This window comes from Carcharhinus amblyrhynchos, chromosome 8, assembly GCF_965287045.1.
Source record: "Carcharhinus amblyrhynchos chromosome 8, sCarAmb.v2.hapA, whole genome shotgun sequence".
NCBI classification, from domain to species: domain Eukaryota; kingdom Metazoa; phylum Chordata; class Chondrichthyes; order Carcharhiniformes; family Carcharhinidae; genus Carcharhinus; species Carcharhinus amblyrhynchos.
Window position 1 is genome coordinate 55,472,849 of NC_137331.1, and position 23,356 is coordinate 55,496,204.

Sequence of the window (23,356 nt, forward strand, 5' to 3'; positions counted from 1 at the left end):
ACTTTCAGACAAGATATTGCGTGTGCTGTACTATTTACAAGTTTGCACTTGTAAACACTTAACTAGTTTCAGAAATAGAACCTAATCCCTTATCAGAAAAATAAGAGATTAAATTATTACTGTGATGAACAAGATCTCTAAATTAGGTTGATAGCAATTGTTAATCCTTGGTAAGTTAAACCATCTGGAATACTAATGAATTCCAGTTCAGTGACCCACTCGTTGCATTTTGCTTTTATTGCAGTTTAATAAAAAACTTTCTTTTGATAGTCTAGTACATTTAAAAGTAAAATTGCCAAATAGGGCTAAGCACTAAAAATTAGTATAAACGAGAGTGTCTCAGAGTTGCTTTGTTGAGTATGATGGCACTTAGAATGCTTCATCTCTTCTGGCTTTGTTCTGGAAACATCAAAGAGTCACTGGGTCAGGTTGAATTGAAATGCACATCAAAGATACAGACTGCAGGTTTTTAGACAATATGCTGTTAGCAAGGGATAGATTTCTTTGTGTTTTAGAGCCAACACATTCTACTCACCTGGACCATTTCACCTGCTGGCAATTTGTATTCATTATTGCGAAAGGATTGGTGTCACTAGCTATAGCTGATACATTAACAGTAAAAAGGTATGTTGCAATATACAGTCATATTAAGATTCTGAATTAAATGCAGAAAATTAGGTCGGGCAGTTCTATTGAATTTCCATAATAAACATCATTAAAATATATTAAAACTCAGTTGTAATGTATTTATACAGTTTTTTCACAGTTTTAGAGAAATCATAGATCTTCTTTCGTAAATACAGATTATTTGTCTCTATAGTTTAATGAAATGAGCTGAAATCATAACAGTTAATACACACAAACTTTCTGTCATATTTTCCACCTTAGGCAAATTTATTAGTGGTAATGAAAGCAAATCGGCAAATATTGATTAGCTGATACAAACTACTTTTATTCTTCTAACTCAGCTAAATTGCCTGTTATGTAGTTTAGATGCCAAATATTTTGTTCATCTCGCTGTGGAACATGCAAAATTTTCCTATATTGTTAGAGAGAAAATGGAGATATGATTGAATTTCTTCAACCTTAACCAAACTTCCCAATACAGTCTTCTCTATCATAAACGTGACTGTAATTGCTGCACTCTTCCCATGTGACCAATGTGATTATGAAACAAAATAACAACCACATTTCATCATGTTTTACTTACGTCACAGAATCTTCAAAATGTCTGTGTACAGTATCTAACAATTTGCAGTTTAAATTGTTTATTAAAGTTAGATATGAAGACTTTTGACCTGGGAGTATTTAGTGAAGAAAATTTGCAATTTCTTTAACAGGAATCTGTAAAATAATATTTGAAAGGAATTGTCAGAGTTTGCATCAATTGTAATTTTAATATAAAAGCAAAACATGGCAGATGTTGGAGATCTGAAATAAAAACAGAAAATGATGGAAAAACTCAGCAGGTCTGGCAGCATCCGTGGAGAGAGAAAAACAGAGTTACAGTTTTGAGTCCAAAATGACTCCTTTTATAGTAGGAGAAAGCTAGAAACATGATGGATTTTATGCTGTTGAGAAAAGTGGAGGGGCAGCTGGAACAAAATAGGCCACAGCAGGAGAGATTAAATAACAGAGGTCTCATGGAATGCAAGACAAAGGGAGTGGTAATTATTCATTTGATAATACAAAATACTGGCCAATGTGACCTGATGACTCTTGATTTGGAAGCAATACTAACGTGATGGAAGTTAAAATACAAAAGTTTTGTGTCTAGACATAGAGAATACAGAAATTACTACTGTAATGAAGATAGAAGAACAGCAGAAAGAAGGTGATCAGCACAGAGATGCTAACACAAAGAGAGCTAACTAAGACAGAGGAAAAGACTGAATTATTGTGAGAAAATGAAGCAAATCTCCCTCAAAGAGGTAAGTTTTACTGTTTGGCAGGAGGAAAGACAGGAGTTCATGGAGGTACAGTGTGAACTATCTAAAAGGTCAAACACCGAAAAGGCTCTGTGAATAGCTCAGAGATGCTGACGAGCTGGTTGTTTTCTCATAATTGGCCAAATGTGAGACAAGATGTTGGTCAACTGAAAAGGAATTCTGGAAAGCTACACCACCATGACTGTCATGACCTGAGGGAGTGAAGATTTGAAGAAGCGTATTAACCAACTTATTAACCAACTTCAATTTTCATTTAATGAACCAAATTAAATTTGACAAATAGGAGTTAAAATCTGTTATGACTACTACGGCGGAACTGCAAACAAAACAACCAAATCCAGAATTCTCCCATCTTGGAACTATGTCCCATGGCAGGGATGGGAATGTGGAGTGTTGCATGCTGTAGAGGCTAGCTCTGCCAACTACTGTCGTATTCTGGGGTCCAGCATTGCTGCTGGTCTCCATCCTGAATTCCAGGACAACCCTGACATTGTTCAAGTGAGTTCTGATATCTAAATGTTATGTTCTTCTTTGCATTGATGTGTTTCCCATCAGTGGGATGCAAACGACTTATATGTTACTTCCAAATCTGCCATGGTGGGCATCAGTGGAAGATCCCGCTGTAAATTCATGCTGGCGTAAAACTGATTCCTACCCATGAATCTCAGAGGTTAAAGCTGTTATTGGATAGGACTTCTTACTAATCTGCGTGAATTAAAGAGCATCGTATTTGGAACTGTGTATCTGCATAATGCCAAGCGTGCAGAAAGTGATATGGATGTTTGTGGTTTTGTAATTCATATCTCTGTTAAATTGACTGCTTAGTGAAATTCGTCTTTTATATTTGAAGTATTATTTGCCTCAATTCATAGTTAGTCTATATTGTTTGAGTAAAAAGTTTCAAAAGGTGAAATTTTGTTGGTAAGTTCTTCATTTGGGGGCCATTCAGTAAATTTGGAGTGGAATTCTCCCAAGCCTCTGCCAGCAGGCTCATTGGCTGAGATGAGAGAGGAAGTGGGGAGGGCTGGGGGGGAAATAAGAATGGTGTTGGCAGAATCCGCCAAGAGGTCCAAAAATCAGTTTTACGCCAGCATGAATTTACAGCGGGATCTTCCACTGATGCCCACCATGGCAGATTTGGAAGTAACATATAAGTCGTTTGCATCCCACTGATGGGAAACACATCAATGCAAAGAAGAACATAACATTTAGATATCAGAACTCACTTGAACAATGTCAGGGTTGTCCTGGAATTCAGGATGGAGACCAGCAGCAATGCTGGACCCCAGAATACGACAGTAGTTGGCAGAGCTAGCCTCTACAGCATGCAACACTCCACATTCCCATCCCTGCCATGGGACATAGTTCCAAGATGGGAGAATTCTGGATTTGGTTGTTTTGTTTGCAGTTCCGCCGTAGTAGTCATAACAGATTTTAACTCCTATTTGTCAAATTTAATTTGGTTCATTAAATGAAAATTGAAGTTGGTTAATAAGTACTGTGGCCACAAAGCATAACAAACTTTCATTATCTTCAAGCAAATTTAATATTGTTTATCCTTTGCTGTCATTCAGTTAATTCAAAGGTGCGAATTTCTTTTTTTTCCATTTTTTAAAACCAGTGTCTAGCCATAAAATATGGTAGTACATGATGAACAAGTGATTAATAATCAGGTTACATATTTGTGAAAGTTAACATGCTGCATTGCACCTTGTTGTAGAGGCTGCTGCTTGCTTTTTAGTTGCCTTGTTGCAAAATGTGCTGAGCAAGAAATATCAGAATTCTTAGTCTCAGACATGCATTTTACCTCTTTCTGTTAAAACAAAAGCAGACTTTTAAATTTTGGTTCATCTCCACTATTCATTTAAGAAGCCAATAAATATTTTAATATATGTTAGGGATATGCATAAAATGGGATCTGAGCTTGTTATGTACTTGGCTAATTCTTTGGCAGTCTTCAGTGTCATCTTATGATAGTTTGCACTGAGGTAGCCAATTCTGCTACACATCACCTGGTGTGGCTAAGAAGCCACACTCCAGCATGGCAGTTTCTGCTACATTTACGGTATAAATAATAATGTTAGGTAACTGTAAATGACATTTACTTAAGTTCTTCTAAATATAAGTTTCAACATTGCAGCACGAACTGAGATTTGTGTTAAATGGCAAATGTGAAAACAAAATAGAATAAGGTGACTGATGCAAATTTATGTATTTGTTATTGTAAAATACAGGAGCAGGGGGATCTACATGTATATGTGCATAAATTATTAAAGGTTACAGGACAGTTTGAAAGCACAGTTAAGAAGCATATGCCATCCAAATCTTTATCAAAAGGAATAAAGGGCAGGATGTTCCTCCCACTCTGCAGTATGTCTTGCGGCAGCAGGAGGTGGTGTACCACCGATGGTGGAGGCATCTTATGGTCCTGTCATTGAAAATGGGGTCTCCTATTGAATGCACTCCTCACAGCTGAGAAACCCATAGTGGGGGTGTGCCATCAGCAGGACTGTAAGATCCTGTTGGCCCAAATGCCAACAGGATTTCAGCAAAAGAGTACAAAGCAAGGAAGTTATCTTAAACTGGTTCCAAAATGAAGAACTTCAATTATGTAGAGAGGTTGAAGAAGTTGAGGCTATTCTCCTCCGAGGATGCTGAGAAGAGACTTAATAGATGTATTCAAAACCTTGAGGGGCCTGGACAGAACAGACAAGAAGAAAGTGCTTCAATTGGTGGAAGGAGCAAAACATAGAGGGCACAGCCTTTGAGGTAAATCACAAAAGAAATAATGGTGACATGAGGAAAAACTTCTTTCACATTGTTGGTGGTTAGGATCTGGAGTGTGCTGCCTGGGAGATAGGTTAGCAAAATTAAAGCACATGGGTTAAGATGTAATATATTGTCATGAGTTAAAGATTGGCTAACAGGCAGAACAGAGAGTAGGAATAAACTGGTCATTCTTGCATTGGCAGACTGTTGCTACTTGGGTACCGCAAGGATCTGTACTTAGGCCATAGCTGTTCACAATATCTGTTAATGATTTGGGCATGGAAACCAAAAATAGCATTTCCAAGTGTATGGATGACACAAAGCTAGTTTGCAGAGTATTTCTTAAAAGTGTCCTCGTAAGTCACTGAAAGCTAACATGCAGGTGCAGTGAGCAATTAGAAAGCTGAATGCTATGTTAACGTTTATTGCAAAAGGATTTGAATACAACAGTAGCAAAGACTTGCTTTAATTATATAGGACCTTAGACCTATAAACCACATCTGGAGTACTGAGTGAAGTGTTGGTCCCCCTACCGTAGGAAGGAATTATTGCCGTAGAGGGAGTGCAACAAAGCTTCACCAGAGTTGATCCTGGAATTGTGGGGTTGTCCTGTGAAGAGATTGGGAAACTGGGCCTGTATTCTCTAGCGTTTTGAAGAATGAGAGAAACAATGATGGCATTTCATGTGACTGAAATTGAAATTGGCAGCATGGTGGTTAGCACTGCTGGCTTTGGTAGGAATAATGGTAGGAAGGACTATTACTTACGTGGCGAAAAACTGCAGCATGCGATGGTGCAGAGGGACCTCGGGGTCTTTGTGCATGAGTCGCAAAAACCCAGCCTGCAGGTGCAGCAGCTGGTCAGGAAGGCAAATGGGATGCTGGCCTTCATAGCGAGGGGGATTGAGTATAAAAGTAGGGAGGTCTTGCTGCAGCTGTATAGGGCACTGGTGAGGCCGCAGCTGGAGTACTGTGTGCAGTTTTGGTCGCCGCACTTACGCAAGGATATTTTGGCCTTGGAGGGAGTGCAGAGGAGGTTTACTAGGCTGATTCCAGAGTTGAGGGGGTTGAACTATGAGGAGAGGCTGAATAAACTAGGCTTGTACTCGTTAGAGTTTAGAAGAATGAGGGGAGATCTCATTGAGACGTATAAGATGTTGAATGGGATGGATAGGATAGAGGTGGAGAGGCTCTTCCCACTCAGAAAGGACAGTGGGACTAGGGGGCACAACCTCAGGATAAAGGGGGGTGCGGTTTAGAACGGAGTTGAGGAGGAACTTCTTCACTCAAAGGGTGGTGAATCTCTGGAATTCTCTGCCCGTTGAAGTGGTGGAGGCTGCCTCGCTCAATATTTTTAAGACGCGGGTTGATAGGTTTTTGATAAGTAAGGGGATTAAGGGTTATGGGGAGAGGGCGGGAATGTGGAACTGAGCCATGACAGATCAGCCATGATCTTATTGAATGGCGGGGCAGGCTTGAGGGGCTAGATGGCCTACTCCTGCTCCTATTTCTTATGTTCTTATGGCTCACAGTGCCAGGGCCCTCATACAATTCTGGCCTTGGGTGATTGTATGGAGTTTGCCTATTCTCCCCATGTCTGTGTAGGTTTCCTGCAGCTGGTCTGTTTCCTTTCACACTTCAAAGATGTGCAGGTAAGCTTGATTGGTCATGCTAAATTGCCTCTTAGTGTCCCAAGAATTGTAGATTAGGGGGTTTAGTGGGGTATATACGTGGGGTTACGGGGTAGAGCCTGGGTAACATGATCTGTTGGAAAGTTAGTACAGACTCAATAGGCCAAATGGACTCCTTCTGCACAGTAGGGATTCTATGAAAGTTATAAAGATGCTGAAGATCAATTCTTCAGTTATTTCTGTTCAATATGTCCAGTTTCCAACCACTACCTGTTTAATTGAAACCCAGAAAATACTTAAAGAAATAGACGGGTAGATGCAGGTGTGATGTTTTCCCTCATTGAGAAGTTTAGAACCAGGGAACCTAATTTCAAAATAGGGGGAAGCCACTTAGTACAAAGATGACAAGAATTTATTTTACTCTGAGGGTTGTGAATCTTTGGATTCCTCTACCCCTGAGGGCTGTGGAAGCTCAGTCATCATGTATGTTTAAAGAAGAGTGACAGATTTTTAAATACCAATGACATAGAAAGATGTGGGGGTAGTGTGGGAACAAGGCTTTGGAGTGGATGATCAGCCATTATTGTAATGACTGGCAGACCTGGCTGAATGGCCTATTCCTACCCTAATGTTCCTATGAGGACCTGTTGGAAGCAGTATCAATTCAGGCATTCAGCAGAGAATTGGATCAATTTCTGAAAGGGAAATATTTTCAGGGCTATGGAGAAAAGGTTGGAAACTGACACGAGGTGGAGGCTGAATGCTTTCCTTCTGAGTTGTAATCATTCTGTGAAAATTAGCAAGATTACTATGTTATTTGAAATTGTTATACAGCATTATATTAAAGAATTTCATTTATATAGATTGGCTCATAACCACAGGACTTCTCAAAGATTTTCATAGTCAATGAAGCACTTTTGAAGTTTAGTCATTGCTGTTGGCTAGATGACTGGTGTGTGATGCAGAGCAATGCCAAATGTGTGGGTTCAGTTCCTGTGCCAGCTGAGGTTGTTCCTGTCCTCTTGCCTGAGGTGTGGTGATTCTGAAGTTAAATCATTATCAGTCAGCCTATGGTCATCTGGTACTATGGTGACTTTACCTTTACAACACTACAAACAATGACACCATGCCACTCTCTTATCATTAACAAAATTATTTTGGGAATGTTAACAAATTGAACGATAAAGATTTTCAAAAAACTAAAATAACTTAGAAGAGTTCAATAGAATTAAATCAATGTGATTTACTTTAAATTTAAAAGTATAGGGTGGGATACTCTGGCTGTGCTCGCCCAAAATGGGAGAATTTCACCTTAAGTCATTGGACCTTTTTGAGTTGTCCTCCCCACCCCCGCCACTGGTGAGAACGCCAGGCAAGAGTGTTCGCTTCCTGTTGGATAACACTTCAGCGGTCATGGGCATTCGGCCTCTGATCTTCAGGTAAGCGTTCTCCAAGGCGGCCTTCACGACACATGACAATGTAGAGTCACTGAGCAGAGATTGATAGCCAAGTTCCACACACATGATGATGGTCCCATGTCACACTATCTGTAACCCCCACAACTTGCCCGGGCTTGCAAAATCTCATCAACTGCCCTGGCTGGAGACAATACACATCTCTTTAACCTGTACTTAACCCTCTCTCCACTCACATTATCTGTACCTTTTTAAGACTTGATTACCCGTAAAGACTTGCATTCCAACCATTATTTTGTAAATTGAGTTTGTCTTTATATGTCCTGTTTGTGAGCAGAACTCTCACTCACCTGATGAAGGGCAGCACTCCAAAAGCTAGTGGCTTTCGCTACCAAATAAACCTGTTGGACTTTAACCCGGTGTTGTGAGACTTCTTACTGAGTTAGTTAACCAGCACACTAGAAGACAGTTCTGTAGCTTGAGGAGGACTGGTGTTGTCAGACTTTTTACTGCTTGAGGAGGAAGCAGTAGTGATATTTCATTATGTTAGTGGAAGTTGAAAGATCTAAAACGCTGGAAGCAAAATACTTCAGTTACTTCAACTGCTACTGTTTTCAGCCAGTTCTTGCTGCTTGCTTTGGCAAAATTGCTTTGCATGTTAATGGGAGGGGGAAGGTTAATCCTGTTTGCAGCTGTCTAACCCAGTGATGAATCACCTTCTCATCATTTGGCTGCTTTCCCTGTTATGGGAGGAGAAAAGACCTGTAGGAGGAAATGGCACAAAAGATCAACTGAAAGACAATGTGACTGTCTGTTACACAGTCTCTCTTTCTTCCCTTCTGATAAAGGGAAAGAATGTTTTTTTTCCCCAAGCTGAGGCCTATTGTTCAGAAATATAGTGAGCTGTGACACTTGAATACCAAGGAGTTGTTTTGTTCTTGACTGGCAGGTGAAAAAAGCTCGGCCTGATTCCAATGTTTCAGATCCTCCAGGTTCCAGGTAAGAGCTCTGTGGAAATTTTACCTTATGCACTGCGATTAGACAGTGCCTATGCTTGCTCCGAGTTTTTTTTGAAAGATGCAGTTAGAAAGAATTATTTCAGGAACATACTTAACAGAGATGACAATGGAAGAGATAACAATGCTTACATTTATTTTATAATAATTACCACAGTCATGAGTACAGAAAGTTAAAATATTTCAAGATTAGGTCTGAGAATAGCAAAAGAAAATATATTCCATAATGAATGTCTCCTGTGATACTTGATATATCTTTTTATATTTTGGAGTTGTAAATTTGTTTTGCTGTGAGAAGCAATCAGTAGCTTTTAAACATAATCACCAAGTGCAAAGGGAATAATGAAGATCTTGAAGATATTTTGATCATGAAATAAAATTTTGATACTTTAATTCTACATTCGAATTATTGATGCAGGTCTTCCAGTTCCACAAATGATAGAAAATAAAATAATAATACAGTGCACTTACCTCATAGACTAAGCTATTCAGTTGATTCATGTGAAATGTGGACTCAATCATAAATCAAATAGACTCAAGAAATGTTGCTTAATCCTCTCTGTTTTCTGGGATCAAGTGACAACTGAAGTACTCCAAATTACTAAAGCAATCTAATTCATTTATAAACTGGATGGGTGTAAATTTTACCCCTTTTCAATTGACTGTGTTTAATTGATCCAAAAAGCAAACAAATCAGAAAGCATAATAATGTTTTAATGTGTTTCATCCCTGGAAAGAAACAAAGAAACAATTAAGCAGTTTGCCAGAGTAAACACGAGTATCTCATTCCCTGTCAATTGAGCATATTTTTCTCCAGTTACTTGTAGTACTGGAGCAAGCGAGATGATTGATTCATATTGAACTTGCATATCATTTAAATGTGTGGTATTTATATTATATTAATGTTTTAAAATCACATCAAATGTCATATCATTAAGGTTGTAATAGTTTAGATAAACTTGGAACATTTTAGATAAAAAAAATGGAACAATAAATTGATGAAAGTTCATTATGACAAAGAGCTAGTTGATGTGCAAGGTCGTAATTTTGATAAGATTTGAGTATAGTCACTGGGTGTGATTTCTGAAACTCTGATTCTTGGATTGGGTATTATGTTGAACAATGGGTTTCTTCATTCTGTTTTTAATATTATTTTCTAATAAAAATAGTTTGATAGCGATACACAACTACAGTGGCAAATGTAAAGTTTTTGGTTGTGTGGTAAATTACGTAGTATATTCTTGATTATTTAATCTGCAGTTCGAACAATTACCATTTTCAGGTTTGTAAAATAGTCCTTTGAATACTTCATAAGTTACAACAAAATTCAACCTTTATGTTGGTCAAAGGTGAATAAATGAGTGCCTTTTTCTCAAAACTGTTTCTGAATGTCTTAATGTTACCTAGTATTAATAATGCATACTTTTATAATAATTTTCATAGTTAAGGACTATTTTTTGTTTGCAGGTCTATGGAAATGCAGGATCTAGCAAGTCCACACAGTCGTGTAAGTGGAAGCAGCGAATCTCCCAATGGTCCAAAACTCGACACCTCCTGTATCAATAATAATTCCATGACACAAAATGGCACAGAAGGTAAGTGCTTGATTTTCTTAACTAAGAGGTCCAGTATTGAACAAATTTGGATATCAGGCATTCATTATTGTATTTTTATTTGCGTTTTAAGCAAGGCCCATAAGATACAAGACACAGTGGTTTTTCAAAATGATTTTTGAATATCTTGTTTATCTTACAAATATCCCTTTGACAGGCTGTTGGAAGCAAGCGATATTTTTAGGTAGGAAAGTGCAAATTGAGTCAGAAATTATGGTTTATCAGAGAGACTTATAAATTGAAAGTGAGAATTTTACTATGTTTATTAAGAAAGAAAAGCTGCAAAACTGATTCTTATTACTTTCTGACATTATTCTTCCTTTGTTCATTTTAACCCGTCCTGCCAAAAATTATTCTTTAGAATTTTTAAAGATTAAGTGATAAAGTATTCAACACATCCAGAAGCAATAATCTTGTCACAAAAGTAATTGTTTTGCTGAAATATGTAGTCATTTTATGCAGGGAATGTCCAAGTTCTCAATCATAAAGAAATTAAATTATTTGGCAATATATTCAGTGCTGTCAAAATAAAATTGGGAGATGATCACAAAATTATAGTTTAGAAAAAATAAAATTACAGTTTGATTGATGGGAACATAGAATGTGTAATGTCTACCTAAATAAAACTCTCAATGATTGCTACATTGTCACAATGTTAGTTTTCATTTTCGAGTGTCACAATACAATTGTTACAAAAAATATTGAATAATAACTGTACATTGTAAACTGCATCTTTAAAGGAGTTTTCAATTGTTTCATTTTTTTTAGAAATAAGGAAACATGCTAAACCGAATGCCACTCTGCATCTTGTAGCAGAATTCTGATAAACCAATTGTTCACAATAATATCCAATATTATAGTCACAAGCTTCCATTAACACTGCAATGAAGTTACCGTGAAAATTTGCTGGTCACTACACTCCAGCACCTGTTTGGGTACACTGAAAGAGAACTTAGCGTGGTCGAGCACATAACAGCACGTCCTTCGGACTATGGGAGGAAACCCATGCAGACACGGAGAATATGTAAGCTCCACACAGTGATCCAAGCCGGGAATCAAACCTGGATGCCATGGGGCAGCAGTGTTAACCACTGTGCCACCATACCGCTGCTCTCACTTGTAGTTGAGTACTGCTTTTGCTGCAATGGTATTAAATTATTTTCTTGATTATAATGCATTACAAATGTGTAATGCTTCATCAGTAGAAGGATGCAGAATCAAATCCACACACAACTGATTTTCCAAAATCTATAACACAATTGTGGTGAGGTGCTGAACAGAATCTATGGCAAACCAGTCCTAGCCAATGGAGGGAATTCTCCAATCTCGCCACAATGTTATTAGATAACGCTGATCTCAGAAAATAGCATGGCTAGCGCAAAAATGTTTGCAATTCTCCCAGCCCCTTTTTAATGGCATAAACTGTTTCGTGCCCATACTTGGCCAGAAAGGGCAAGAGGATGATTGGCATGAGATCAACTGCATTTTAATATCATTAGTGAATTGGCACACAACCCACCCTCCTCCCAGAATGATTCCAAATCTCCAGTGGGAGGGTAGGTCAGCTGCTGCCATGGTGTGGAGTGGGGGGGGCTCCATGGGCACAGGGGTTGGGGTGGGGCAGGAGTCCTCAAGTAAGTGTTGCCACTGGGTTGGGGTCATTCTGCCAGCATGAGGACCCCCAAGAGATTCCAGAATTTGAGGTCAAATCCCATTAATGTGACATTCTCCACCCTGCCACCTCTTGGCTAGGAAGGTTCAGTTATTTAGTGCGGACATCCCATCACAGGCTCCACTAACAGTCACAAGCAGTTGGCAAATGCTGCTCCAATCCAGGGAGCTCGCCAAGTGCTAACACAGCTCTGCACACTGAATGAACTCTGCAATGCTCTCTATAATGGCCACCCGTTGCATGGAAGTTAGTAGGGTACCTCGCTACCATCTGCCTGATCTGGACACCATATCTGGAAGCTACTTTGCACCAAATGTCCAGATGGGTACATGAAGGTGTAAACTGCAAGTTTTCAATATTGAGGACCTTCCTAGAGCCACCCTTATGCTCAACGTGATCACCAGAACGCTGAATCCAGTCAGCATCGTGATACCACCAATGGCCTGTGGTATCAGGGAGATTTCTCCGGTGGGGAGCCAGCCATCTGGATGGGCAGTTCTGTGCCGCATGCCAGCGAGCATGCAACTGCAGTGGGGGTGGAGAAGGCATTGTGCCACATCATGTAAAAGGAGGGTACAGCTATGTGGGACTCCATGGGCAACTGAGGGGGCATGGGCAGTGTTTGTGGCCGCTGAGGCAATGATGTGGTAATGTCGGCAATTAATTGAGATGATGCATGGCACGTGGTTGGCATTGTGCTGCAAGGGTGCAAATGCAAGGGAACAGGCGGTGCTGGGAGGGATTGAGCAGGTCTGGATGGATAACCGTACAGACTATCTCTCACTCTGTCCTTCTACCTCTCCATGCTTTTCACCATTTCCTCCTCTTGGGGTGCTCATGGCTCCTGGGACACTCATTGGGATGATGGGACACGTGGACTCAGCTCCAGAAGTATCTGTATCACCTGGCGCTGCCAGTCCTGGAGGTCCAACCACATCTGCACCATGATGCATAAGTTCTCAGCAATGATCCTGTGAGTCTGGACAAAGCTATGGAGCCTCACAGCAAGTGCCCTCTGTGACTGGCCCATGCTTTTGGGGCCTACAGCCATAGTCATCAGTGACATAGCCATACCATGGACCTGACCACCCATGGCTACCTTCTCCTACCCCATGCTTTCCACAATGGTCACCACGTTTGCAGTGTTGGCCTGCGTATCATGTAATGCTGACACCATCTCCTTTACCTGAATGCTATTGGACTCCTCAAAATAGCCTTGCAGCTGCTGGAATGTCTCCGACACCAGCTCCTGCAGTCCCCGGCTTTGCTTCTGCATTCCCAGCAGCTCTGTGAGAGTCTTTTCCAGCGGCCCGGCATCTGGCTAAGGGCCAGCTGTGTTCTCGGATCTGACAGGACTCTCTCTCTGCCTGTTTGATTCCTTCAGATGTTTTCGCCTCCACCTGATGTGTATCAGCAGCTGTGAGGTGCTCAGCAGAAAGTGACCTGAAGACACTCTGCTAATTCTGTCTACCAAGTTGTGTGTCTCTGTGCTGGTGGATGGTGTGGGTGATGCTTGTGACATCTAGTCACTTCCCTCCAAGGTGCGTATAGGGGCGGGACGGGGTGGTAGGAATGGGTGGTGTGGCTCAGCACTGTGCCTCACCAGGCAAAGATTGTGGATGGGATTGATACCAGGATGAGTGAATGAGGATGTTCTTCACTCTCCTGCATTGGGCCCCGGTCCTGCGTGTCAAGCCACAGGCACTAACTGCCACAGCCATCACCTCCGAAGCTGCATTGGAGTCATTGCTCTGGGTCATCTTCCCTCCTGGGGGAGCAGGATGGCCCCCCCCTCTCCATGTCATTCTGCAGCTGTCCCTCTGTAAAGCATAGGGCTGGTCTGCACAGTGCTATCTTCCTGTTGTGGCTGGCTGTGAGTACAGTGGAAGTGTTTAAATGCAGCTCCCCCTTATTAATGGCATAAGCTGTGGCCACCTCGAGCGAAGCCTGCGATAGAATGTTTCACCTGAGGCTGTTTGTGAATTGTGGTGCGGAGCAGTCACCGTTTATGAAACTTAGCTTTTGGGAGAATTCTGCTCAAACATCTTAGTAGCTAGTCAGGGTTAGGAGCAGATTGCACACCCGCTCTTTTGGTCATTGGTACACTGTGGCCTACGGAGTTCAGGGTGCTGACAAGATGAAGGAATTTGTTGTCCAACCTAAAGTTTGTGTTCAAAATTTCAGAAAATTGTTTAAGGTGAGAATCACTCTCTTTATGTTCATTGTATCAAAATGGTAAACAAAGCAAAAAGACTAATGGGACAGAATTGGGTAGGTCCAAAGACAGGCTCTGAGACTGATGCATGATTAGCATTGTGCCTGTTTGTTGCAATGCAGGCAGCACAAACCATGCTGTTTGCAAAATTAAATGACAAGTGTGCAGCCTGTGCTGAACATCCAGCTAAGTATCTGTGCATGTCAGCAAGGGCATGTGCGAGTTGCACTTCTTAATGCTAACCTGCATGACTTAAAGTCAGTTTTAATTTCTTGGTGCATTATGGCTATAGCAGGCAGAAAGAAGACTGAGACTTGGTGCAACGAAGCACAGTGTATTCTTCAGGGTTGTTTGATACAGTACTAGTGCAGAAGGTGAAGAGGACAAGAGAGATCCTCAGTCAACTGGGGGCTAGGAGACCCCGCAGACACTGAGAAGGCAACAAGATCAAATAGCTACCTCTGTCAAAGCAATCTAGCTCCAAGGACCTGAATTCAGTGTAAAAAGATGTTTTATGACCTCACACAAGTGGTCAAGGTCAACGAGTACATTTTCAAATGCCATATCCTTACAAATGAATCAGTAGTATCTCATTCTGCTCCTTTTGCTCACCTACCAACATTCTCTATCCAGCATGACTGATACCTAATGTTCATGATTTCACCTCAAACACTTAGCATGGCTGCAAGCCAACATCTCTCAGCTTGTGCACAATATTTGTTATCCAGTCATGGCTGGGACATCATCCACACACATTGCAACACACTCAATAGGCAAGCTTTAATGCCTCCCCTCTTCCTCTTAAATGAGCTCCAAACCCATAAGTTGGCCTTTTGATTTTGATTTGATTTATTATTGTTACTTGTACTGGTATACAATGAAAAAATATTGTTTCTTGCACATTATACAGCCAAAGCATACCACTCCGAGAGAAGGAAAGGAGAGGGTGCAGAATGTAGTGTTACAGTCATAGCTAGGGTGTAGTGAAAGATCAACTTAAGATAGGTCCATTTAAATGTCTGGTGGCAGCAGGGAAGAAACTGTTCTTGAGTTGGTTGGTACATGACCTCAGTCTTTTGTGTCTTTTTCCTGATGAAGAAGGTGGAAGAGAGAATATCCAGGGTGTGTGTGGTCCTTGATTATGCTGACTGCTTTTCCGAGGCTGCGAAAAGTGTAGACAGAATCGAAGAATGGGAGGCTGGTTTGCATGATGGCCTAGGCTTCACTCACAATTGTAGTTTCTTGCGATCTTGGACAGAGCAGGAGCCCATATCAAGCTGTGGTACAACCAGAAACGATACTTTCAATGGCGCAGCTGTAAAAGTTGGTGAGAGTCATAGTGGACATTTCCTTAGCCCCCTGAGAAAGTAGAGGCATTGATGGGCTTTCTTAACTATGGTGTTGGCATGGAGGGTTGTTGACAATCTAGACACCTAGAAACTTGAAGTTCTCGACCATTTCTACTTCATCCCTGTTGATGTAGCCCTCCACTACACTTCCTGAAGTCGATGGCTAATCCCTTCATTTTACTGACATTGAGGGACAAATTCCAGTTCACCAGACTCTTCATCTGTTTCCTGTACTCTGTGTCATCATTGTTTGAGATCCAAACTGCTACGGTGGTGTCATTAGCACACTTGAAAAGCAAATTGGAGAGGAATTTGGCCACACAGTCATAAGTGTATAAGGAGTCTACTAAAGGGCTGAGGACACAGCCTGGTGGGGCACTGATGACTTGGAGGGCTGAAGGACCTGTTCCTATGCTGTCATTTTCTTTGTTCTTTGTTGAGGATAATTGTGGAGAAGCTGTTGTTGCCTATCCTTACTGATTGTGGTCTGTAAGTTTGGAAGTTTAGGATCCAGTTGCAGAGGGAGGAACCTAGGCCACAGTTTTGGAGATGCATTTTGTGGGAATAATGGTGTTGAAGGCTGAGCTGTAGTCAATAAATAGGAGCCTGACATCAGTGTCTTTGTTATCCGGGTGTTCCAGGATTGAATGTAGGGCCAGGGAGATGGCAACTGCCATGGACCTGTTGCAGCGATAGGCAGACTGCAGTGGACCCAGGCAAGCTGGTGGCTGGGATTAATTCATGCTATGACTCATCATTTGAAGCACTTCATAATGATGGATGTCAGAGCCACTGGGCAAAAGTCATTAAGGCACACAGCCTGGCTTTGCTTTGGTACAGAGATGATGGTTATCTTCTTGAAGCAGGTTGGAATAAGGGGAGGTTAAAAATGTCTGTGAATACCTTCGCCAGCTAATCCATGCAGGATCTGAGCACTCATCTGGGTATCTCATCCCGGCCAGTTGCTTTCCTTGGGTTGACTTTGGAGAAGGCTGATCTGACATCTGCACTGGTGACCTTGGATACCGATTCAGCTGAGACATCCGGGGAGGAAGGTGTGCTCCCACTGACCTCTTACTTAAAACAGGCATAGAATACATCGAACTCATCAAGGGGGTGGGGGGTGTATTCCTGCCGGTGATTCTACATGCCTTCATCTTAGCCTGTTATATCATGCAGACTTTGCCATAGTCGGTGGGAGTCCGTGTGGCTAGCCTGGGACTCTGGCTTGGTTCGGTACGTCTCTTGGCATCTTTGGTTCTCTGCAGATTGTATCTGGATTTCTTGTTTAGGTCAAGGTCACCTGACTTGAATGCCTAAACCTGAACTTAAGCAAGCAGTAGATGTACCTGTTCATCCATGGTATCAGTTGGGAAGCACACGGATTTGTTTCTTTGGCACACAGTCTTCTACATACTAATGAAGTCTGTTACTATAGTAGCATACTTGTTCAGGTTGGTCGCTGAGTTCTTAAATATTGACCTGTCCGCTGACTCAAAGCAGTCCCCTAGGAGATTATCCAGTTCCTCAGATCAACATTGCAGGACTTTCTTTATCGGATTCTCCTGTTTCAGTTTTTTGCTTGTAAACTGGAGCAGGAGCACAGCCTTATGGGCGGGCAGTAGAGTGGTAGGCATGTTTGATGTTTGTGTAGCAGTTGTTCTAGAAGGTTTGGGCCTCTGGCGGAACAGACATGTTGGTGATATCTTGATAGGACACACTTGACCTTAGCTTGGTTGACGTCCCTGGCCAAGATGAATAAGGCCTCTGAATGTTTCATCTCAAACAGGAAGATTTGACAGGAGGGTGAAGGGTGAGGACCACACTGGTTTTCTTTCACCCCCAGGGCAGGATGACTTGCAGATGGTCTTCTGGATGTCAATTGAGAGCCTTAAATGAGCAATTAATGCCCATTTAATCTGCAGAACCACTGCCATTCTCCTGGGGCAGCACTTCAATGATCCTTGTAATTTGCTGAAGCATGATTGTTGAGTTATTGTGAGCTCTTGAAGCTGCTTTGAGCACTAGTACCTGCAACCATCTATGATGGTAACAGTCTGCATGGCATCAAGTTTGACTGCATGGCACAGTGCATGGATCTCAAGACCTTGTTCACTGTAGTGTTTGATGTTGGATGCTTCTGGTATCAGTCATCAGATGTGGCATACAAGTAGGTCCATAAGTGATGTCATGGGGTTGTCCACCACTTCATTGATGGAAAGGATGGGCTCTAAGCTCTTCATAAAGTGCTCTGCCAAATTAGAGCTGAATGTCTCCATGTTTCTTGATAATGACAGCAGGCTCTGTGGTATTGCTACCAATTTACCAAGCATTTCCATGCGCATGCTATCCGCTTTTTCCAGTATTTCACCCCATTGAAAATCTCATTTGAGTCCTCTGCGGTAGTACCTGCCTGCAAACTCCCCCTCCTGTAGGTGTCCTGTCCCCCTAACCTGGTCGCACTCAATTTGTGTCTAGTGATGCTGCATGAGCAGCCTTCTCTAATATCATCTAAAGTCAAAGCAGTGTCACTTCTGGCATAGGTTCTTGTAGTGTCACATCTTCAGATGTGTACTCTTCTTGCTGCTAATTGTTAAGTTGCGCTGGCTGGCTAGACAGCAAACCATGAGTTTCTGAAAACATAAATGCTGAAGGGCTGGATGGACAGCCGGCGGTATAAGGTTACATCTTTGGCGGTTTGTACTTCATATTAGGTTGAGTGGGAATGAGGTGGGACTTGAAAAGGTATATAAGACAAGAGCATGCTGTTATTCTGGATGGTTTCAGTGATGCTATTTGCATTGGCCTCACTTTTTACTTTTACTTTTCCATATTTCAGAGCACTGTCTCCCCCATGAAGTCCTGGTGTTGTGAGACTTCTTACTGTGTTTCCCACATGAAGCCACAGACATGCGACTGCAAACCTCAATTCCAAGTGTGTTTGTATAAAATTAAACGTATAGGGAATACACTGAGGGACAGAATGTAGTGCCCCCCTGGATGGCAAGTTTGGACAGTAAGAAGTCTCACAACATCAGGTTAAAGTCCAACAGGTTTATTTGGTAGCAGAAGCCACTAGCTTTCGGAGCGCTGCCCCTTCATCAGGTGAGTGGGAGTTCTATTCACAAACAGGGCATATAAAGACAAACTCAATTTACAAAATAATGATTGGAATGCGAGTCTTTACAGGTAATCAAGTCTTAAAGGTACAGACAATGTGAGTGGAGGGAGGGTTAAGCACAGTTTAAAGAGATGTGTATGGTCTCCAGCCAGGACAGTTAGTGAGGTTTTGCAAGCCCAGGCAAGTTGTGGGGGTTACAGATAGTGTGACGTGAACCCAAGAACCCGCTTGAGGCCTTCCTCATGTGTGTGGAACCTGGCTATCAGTCTCTGCTCAGCGACTCTGCGTTGTCGTGTGTCGTGAAGGCGGCCTTGGAGAATGCTCACCCAAAGATCAGAGGCTGAATGCCCGTGACCGCTGAAGTGTTCGCCAACAGGAAGCGAACAGTCTTAGAAACATAGAAAAACGACAGCACAATACAGGCTCTTTGGCCCAGAAAGTTGTGCCTAATTTGTCCCTACCTTAGATATTACTGGGCTTGCCTATAACCCTCTATCTTACAAAGTTCCATGTGCTTATCTAAAAGTCTCTTTAAAAGACCCTATCGAATCTGCCTCCACCACCATTGCCGGCAGCTCATTCCACGCACCCACCACTCTGAGTGAAAATAGAAACATAGAAGTCGGGATGTCCTGAGGCATGGTACATTGGAGAGATCATGCAGACACTACGACAATGGATGAATGAACACCGCTTGACAATCACCAAGCAAGAGTGTTCTCTTCCTGTTGGGCGACACTTCTGCGGTCATGGGCATTCGGCCTCTAATCTTTGGGTAAGCGTTCTCCAAGGCGACTTTCACAGCACACAACGCAGAGTCGCTGAGCAGAGACTGATAGCCAAGTTCTGTATGCATGAGGCCGGCATCTCCACATCATGGCAAGTTTGGAGGCAGAAGGCGTATTTAATCAGGCAGGAGATTGCAGTGTAGATGGCCTACACACCTCCACCTGATAAATCTGAAGTGGAAAAGTTCATAGGTGATCCTAAAGCTCTTAAGTGGGCAATTATTGCTTACTTACGGGCCACATTCTGTGAATGCTGGTATTCAGCCAGCAGCAGATGTGGGGCTTGTCATGCAGGGAGCCCAAAAAGCAAAAGCTGTTGGGTTTCCTTGCAGACTTCTTGGTTGGGGGTCTCTTGTCCAAAGATGTTCAGGAGGGAACATGCCCATCCCGCCCGTCATAAGAATTGTAGCAGGCGAGGGATAGACCACACAAAGGTCTGTTGACCTTGGGCGTGGTTTTCCAGTTTTGGGCTGAGCACAGCCAGAAAATCCACCCTCAGTGCCTGATTGAGAGACCCTACATTGGAAAAGGGGCCTGACTGCATCCCGTTCTGCTGACCCCTCCTGTGACCCCAATCCCATAACCTCCATCTGACCCTAATTCAGCTGAATTCTCTCATTGACCCTGGGCTTCTGGTTTGTGCGTTGCTGCAAGGGCAAGTAGCTCTTGGCAGGATTTTTGCCCTCAGGGGTCCTAGAGCACGGGGGAAGGCCTGATGCTGGTAACTTCCAGCTGGCCTTCATCAGTGGGGTGACTAGGAGCTCCTGCTGATTGTCTAGCTGTTAGGCAAGGCCGCTATAACAAACGCCAAATTCCACTCGTGATTTTATATGGACATCTGCTAGGTGAGGATCCAAATAAGATCCATGTACAAGTAAATTTTACACTATTGCAAATAAAATTTTGTATAATATAATTTTTAATATGTAATGGCTTTGCATTGAATATAAGTTGCGTTTGATTTTATGATTAGAACAAAATGGAACCCTTTGTAAACTTTATGTTTAAAACATCGTATCATAGGTAAACGACATTGCAAAAATATTACCTTCTCAATGAGAAACATGAAGCATGGAATAAGAAAAAGCCATTAGGCCAGATCAGTTTACTTCTTCCATAGACATTTCCTGGATGCTTCCAGTTTTTTGAACTGAAGTTCTTCAGTGTTAAAAGGTTGATGTTTTATTTCATTCTTCTTCGGTAAAAGATAAGAACCCAGTTAAACTGATGCATAAAATCCCAATTTTATCATTTTTTCATTTTACTCTGTCTTAATACCACATTCATCAAATAAGGTTGCAGGATTAAGTTGCAAACCTCTTTACAGCTGTGATTGGTGGAACTGTACATCAGTGCACAGGAGATATATTTTATCAGATGAGATAGGTTGTTCCTGATAACTTTCTTCTCCTGAGTTGGTATGTTTTGAAATATTGGTCTTTGGCTTTACAACAAAATAGAAATATAAATCAAGACTAAGTCACAAAATAAAACAAAAATCAGTGTTTTACTGCTGAATTTACCAGGTGGCAGTTCAATACTGAAAAGTTTCTGTAGGAACTAAAATTAGATTCAGCCAAAAAAATTAATAGCCGAAGTAGTAACGTGTTTGAATGAGCGCTTTCTGTTCAAGGTGGAATCTTGTGTTTTCCCCTGTGAGCAATAGAATTATGAAGCATTTGTTGAATAATCCTATAGTTCATTTAGGAGTTCAGTTCTTATAATAGTTGATTCATCATAACAATCAATAATTATCAGCATTCAATGTCATTTCAATTAAAAACAACATTTGGATTCCTCACCAGCAGTTAAACACCAAAATCCAGAACTTTTATCAGTAATTCTCCACTCCTCCACGTGGTGTGCTGTTGAAGTTGTCAGCTAAGGAAATCTTTCAAAATCACGTGAATTGTTGTGAGCTTTCACTTTTACATTGTTAATCCTGCTGTGAAAATCCATTAAAAAGTTAAGCCCTGTTAACTGAAGTGTAACTGAATTTTCCAATTCGATCTCTATTTTATAATTACTTTTCTCTGGACTTTGAAAACTAATTCTATATTTGTGGGATGTCAATTTCTCTATTTTGATAAAAAAAAATATAGATTTTATATATAAAAATTATTTTAACAGTTTATTTGTGACATTCCAGTTTCTACCTTAACCCCATATGCCATCCCAATTTTTATTTCACACTCTAAAATTATTAAAAATGAAGGATATTCAGTGCATTTTACTTCCTGGTTTACTGTCTGTGAGAATGTATCAATGTGATTGGCAGCTTAGCCTGCTTGATGACATCACTGATATTGGATATTGGGTGATTCTCCTTAGTTGGTGCCAGAATCAAATTAACATCAGGAATTATGAAATCTATGCCATGGAGATCACTAGATTTTTGTGGAAAGCTTTATTTGAACACAGTGGCAATGCTGTCACTCCACTTCTGACCACAAAATGAAGGTCGTGAAGTTTTAATTTTCAGCAGGGAACCTCATTTCATACACCTCTGAGTTCATCTAATGAATGTGTGCCAAGAAACAAACTGTGATGTGACCTTAATAGGTCGTCAGTTCTATTTGAGAATGTTGTACTTGGTTCTGTGCTAATAAAAATCTGTCTATCATGTCATCAAATGTCACTTCACATCCCCATTGAACAGGAGTTGTATAACAAATTATACAAAATGCTCAGACATAGGATAATAACTCCTTTTTGTGAGTAAAACTGCAATACAGTAAGATTATGGACTCTGACAATATTTCGGCAAGATTACTAAGGATTTGTGCTCCAGAACTTGCTGTGTGCCTAGCCAAGCTGTTCGAAAGACTAGCATCCATCTAGCAATGTGAAAAATTGCCCAAATATCTCCTGTACATAAAATGCAGGATAAACCCAATTATCATCCCATCAGTTTATATTCAATCATCAGTGAAATGATGAAAGAGCCAATGACAGTGCTATCATGTGGCACTTGTTTAGCAATAGCCTGCTCATTGATGCTCAGTTTGATTTCCACCAGAGTTACTCAGCTCCTGACCGCATTAAAGTTTTGGTCCAAACATGGACAAAAGAATACAAGTGAGGTGAAAGCCTTTGATATCAAGACTGCATTTCATTGATTTATGATGTCAGGAGCCCTAGCAAAATCGGAGTCAATGGAAATCAAGGGAAATATCTTCATACCTATCACAAAGGAAGATGAATGTGGCTGTTGGAGGTCAATCGTCTCACTGTAAGAGTTCCTCAGAGTAGTATCCTAGGCCTAACCATATTTGCCTGCTTCTTAAATGGCATTCCTTCCATCATAAGGATGTTCACTGATGACTGCACAATTTTAGCACCAATCAACACTCCTCAGAAACTGAAGCATTCCGTATCCAAATGCAGCAAGACCTGGGCTTGGGCTGACGTGGCAATATCCAATATCCAGGCTTGGGCTGACAAGTGGCAAGTAACATGGCACCACACATATGCTAGATAATGACCATCTCCAACAAGAGAGGATCTAACCATTGCCCCTTGACATTCAGTGGTATTACCGTTGTTGTAAATTCCACCAACAACTTCCTGGGGATTACCATTGACAGAAACTGAACTGTACTAGTTAGATAAATACTGTGGATAACAAAACAGATTAAAGGCTAGGAATCCTGCAGTGGGTAACTTACCTTATGACTCCCCAAAGCCTGTCCACCATCTACAAGGTAGGAGTGTAATGGAATATTCTCCACTTGCCTGGATGAGTACAGCTCCAACAGTCAAGTAGCTTGACACCATCCAGGACAAAGCAGCTGCTTGATTGACACCCTTTCCAAAAAC

The 23,356-nt window shown here is 41.4% G+C and overlaps 1 protein-coding gene across 1 annotated transcript in view; it reads left to right on the forward strand.

Moving 5' to 3' along the window:
* The first annotated feature begins 8,699 nt into the window (after positions 1-8,699).
* The window catches only part of eya1 (EYA transcriptional coactivator and phosphatase 1), a 169,686-nt gene continuing 155,029 nt past the window's right edge, over positions 8,700-23,356 (forward strand). Inside the window, exons 1-2 of the mRNA XM_080194096.1 lie at positions 8,700-8,762; positions 10,247-10,374. Coding sequence (XP_080050222.1) covers positions 10,251-10,374 — 124 coding nt within the window. The 5' untranslated portion in view covers positions 8,700-8,762; positions 10,247-10,250. The remainder of the gene's footprint in view (positions 8,763-10,246; positions 10,375-23,356) is intronic.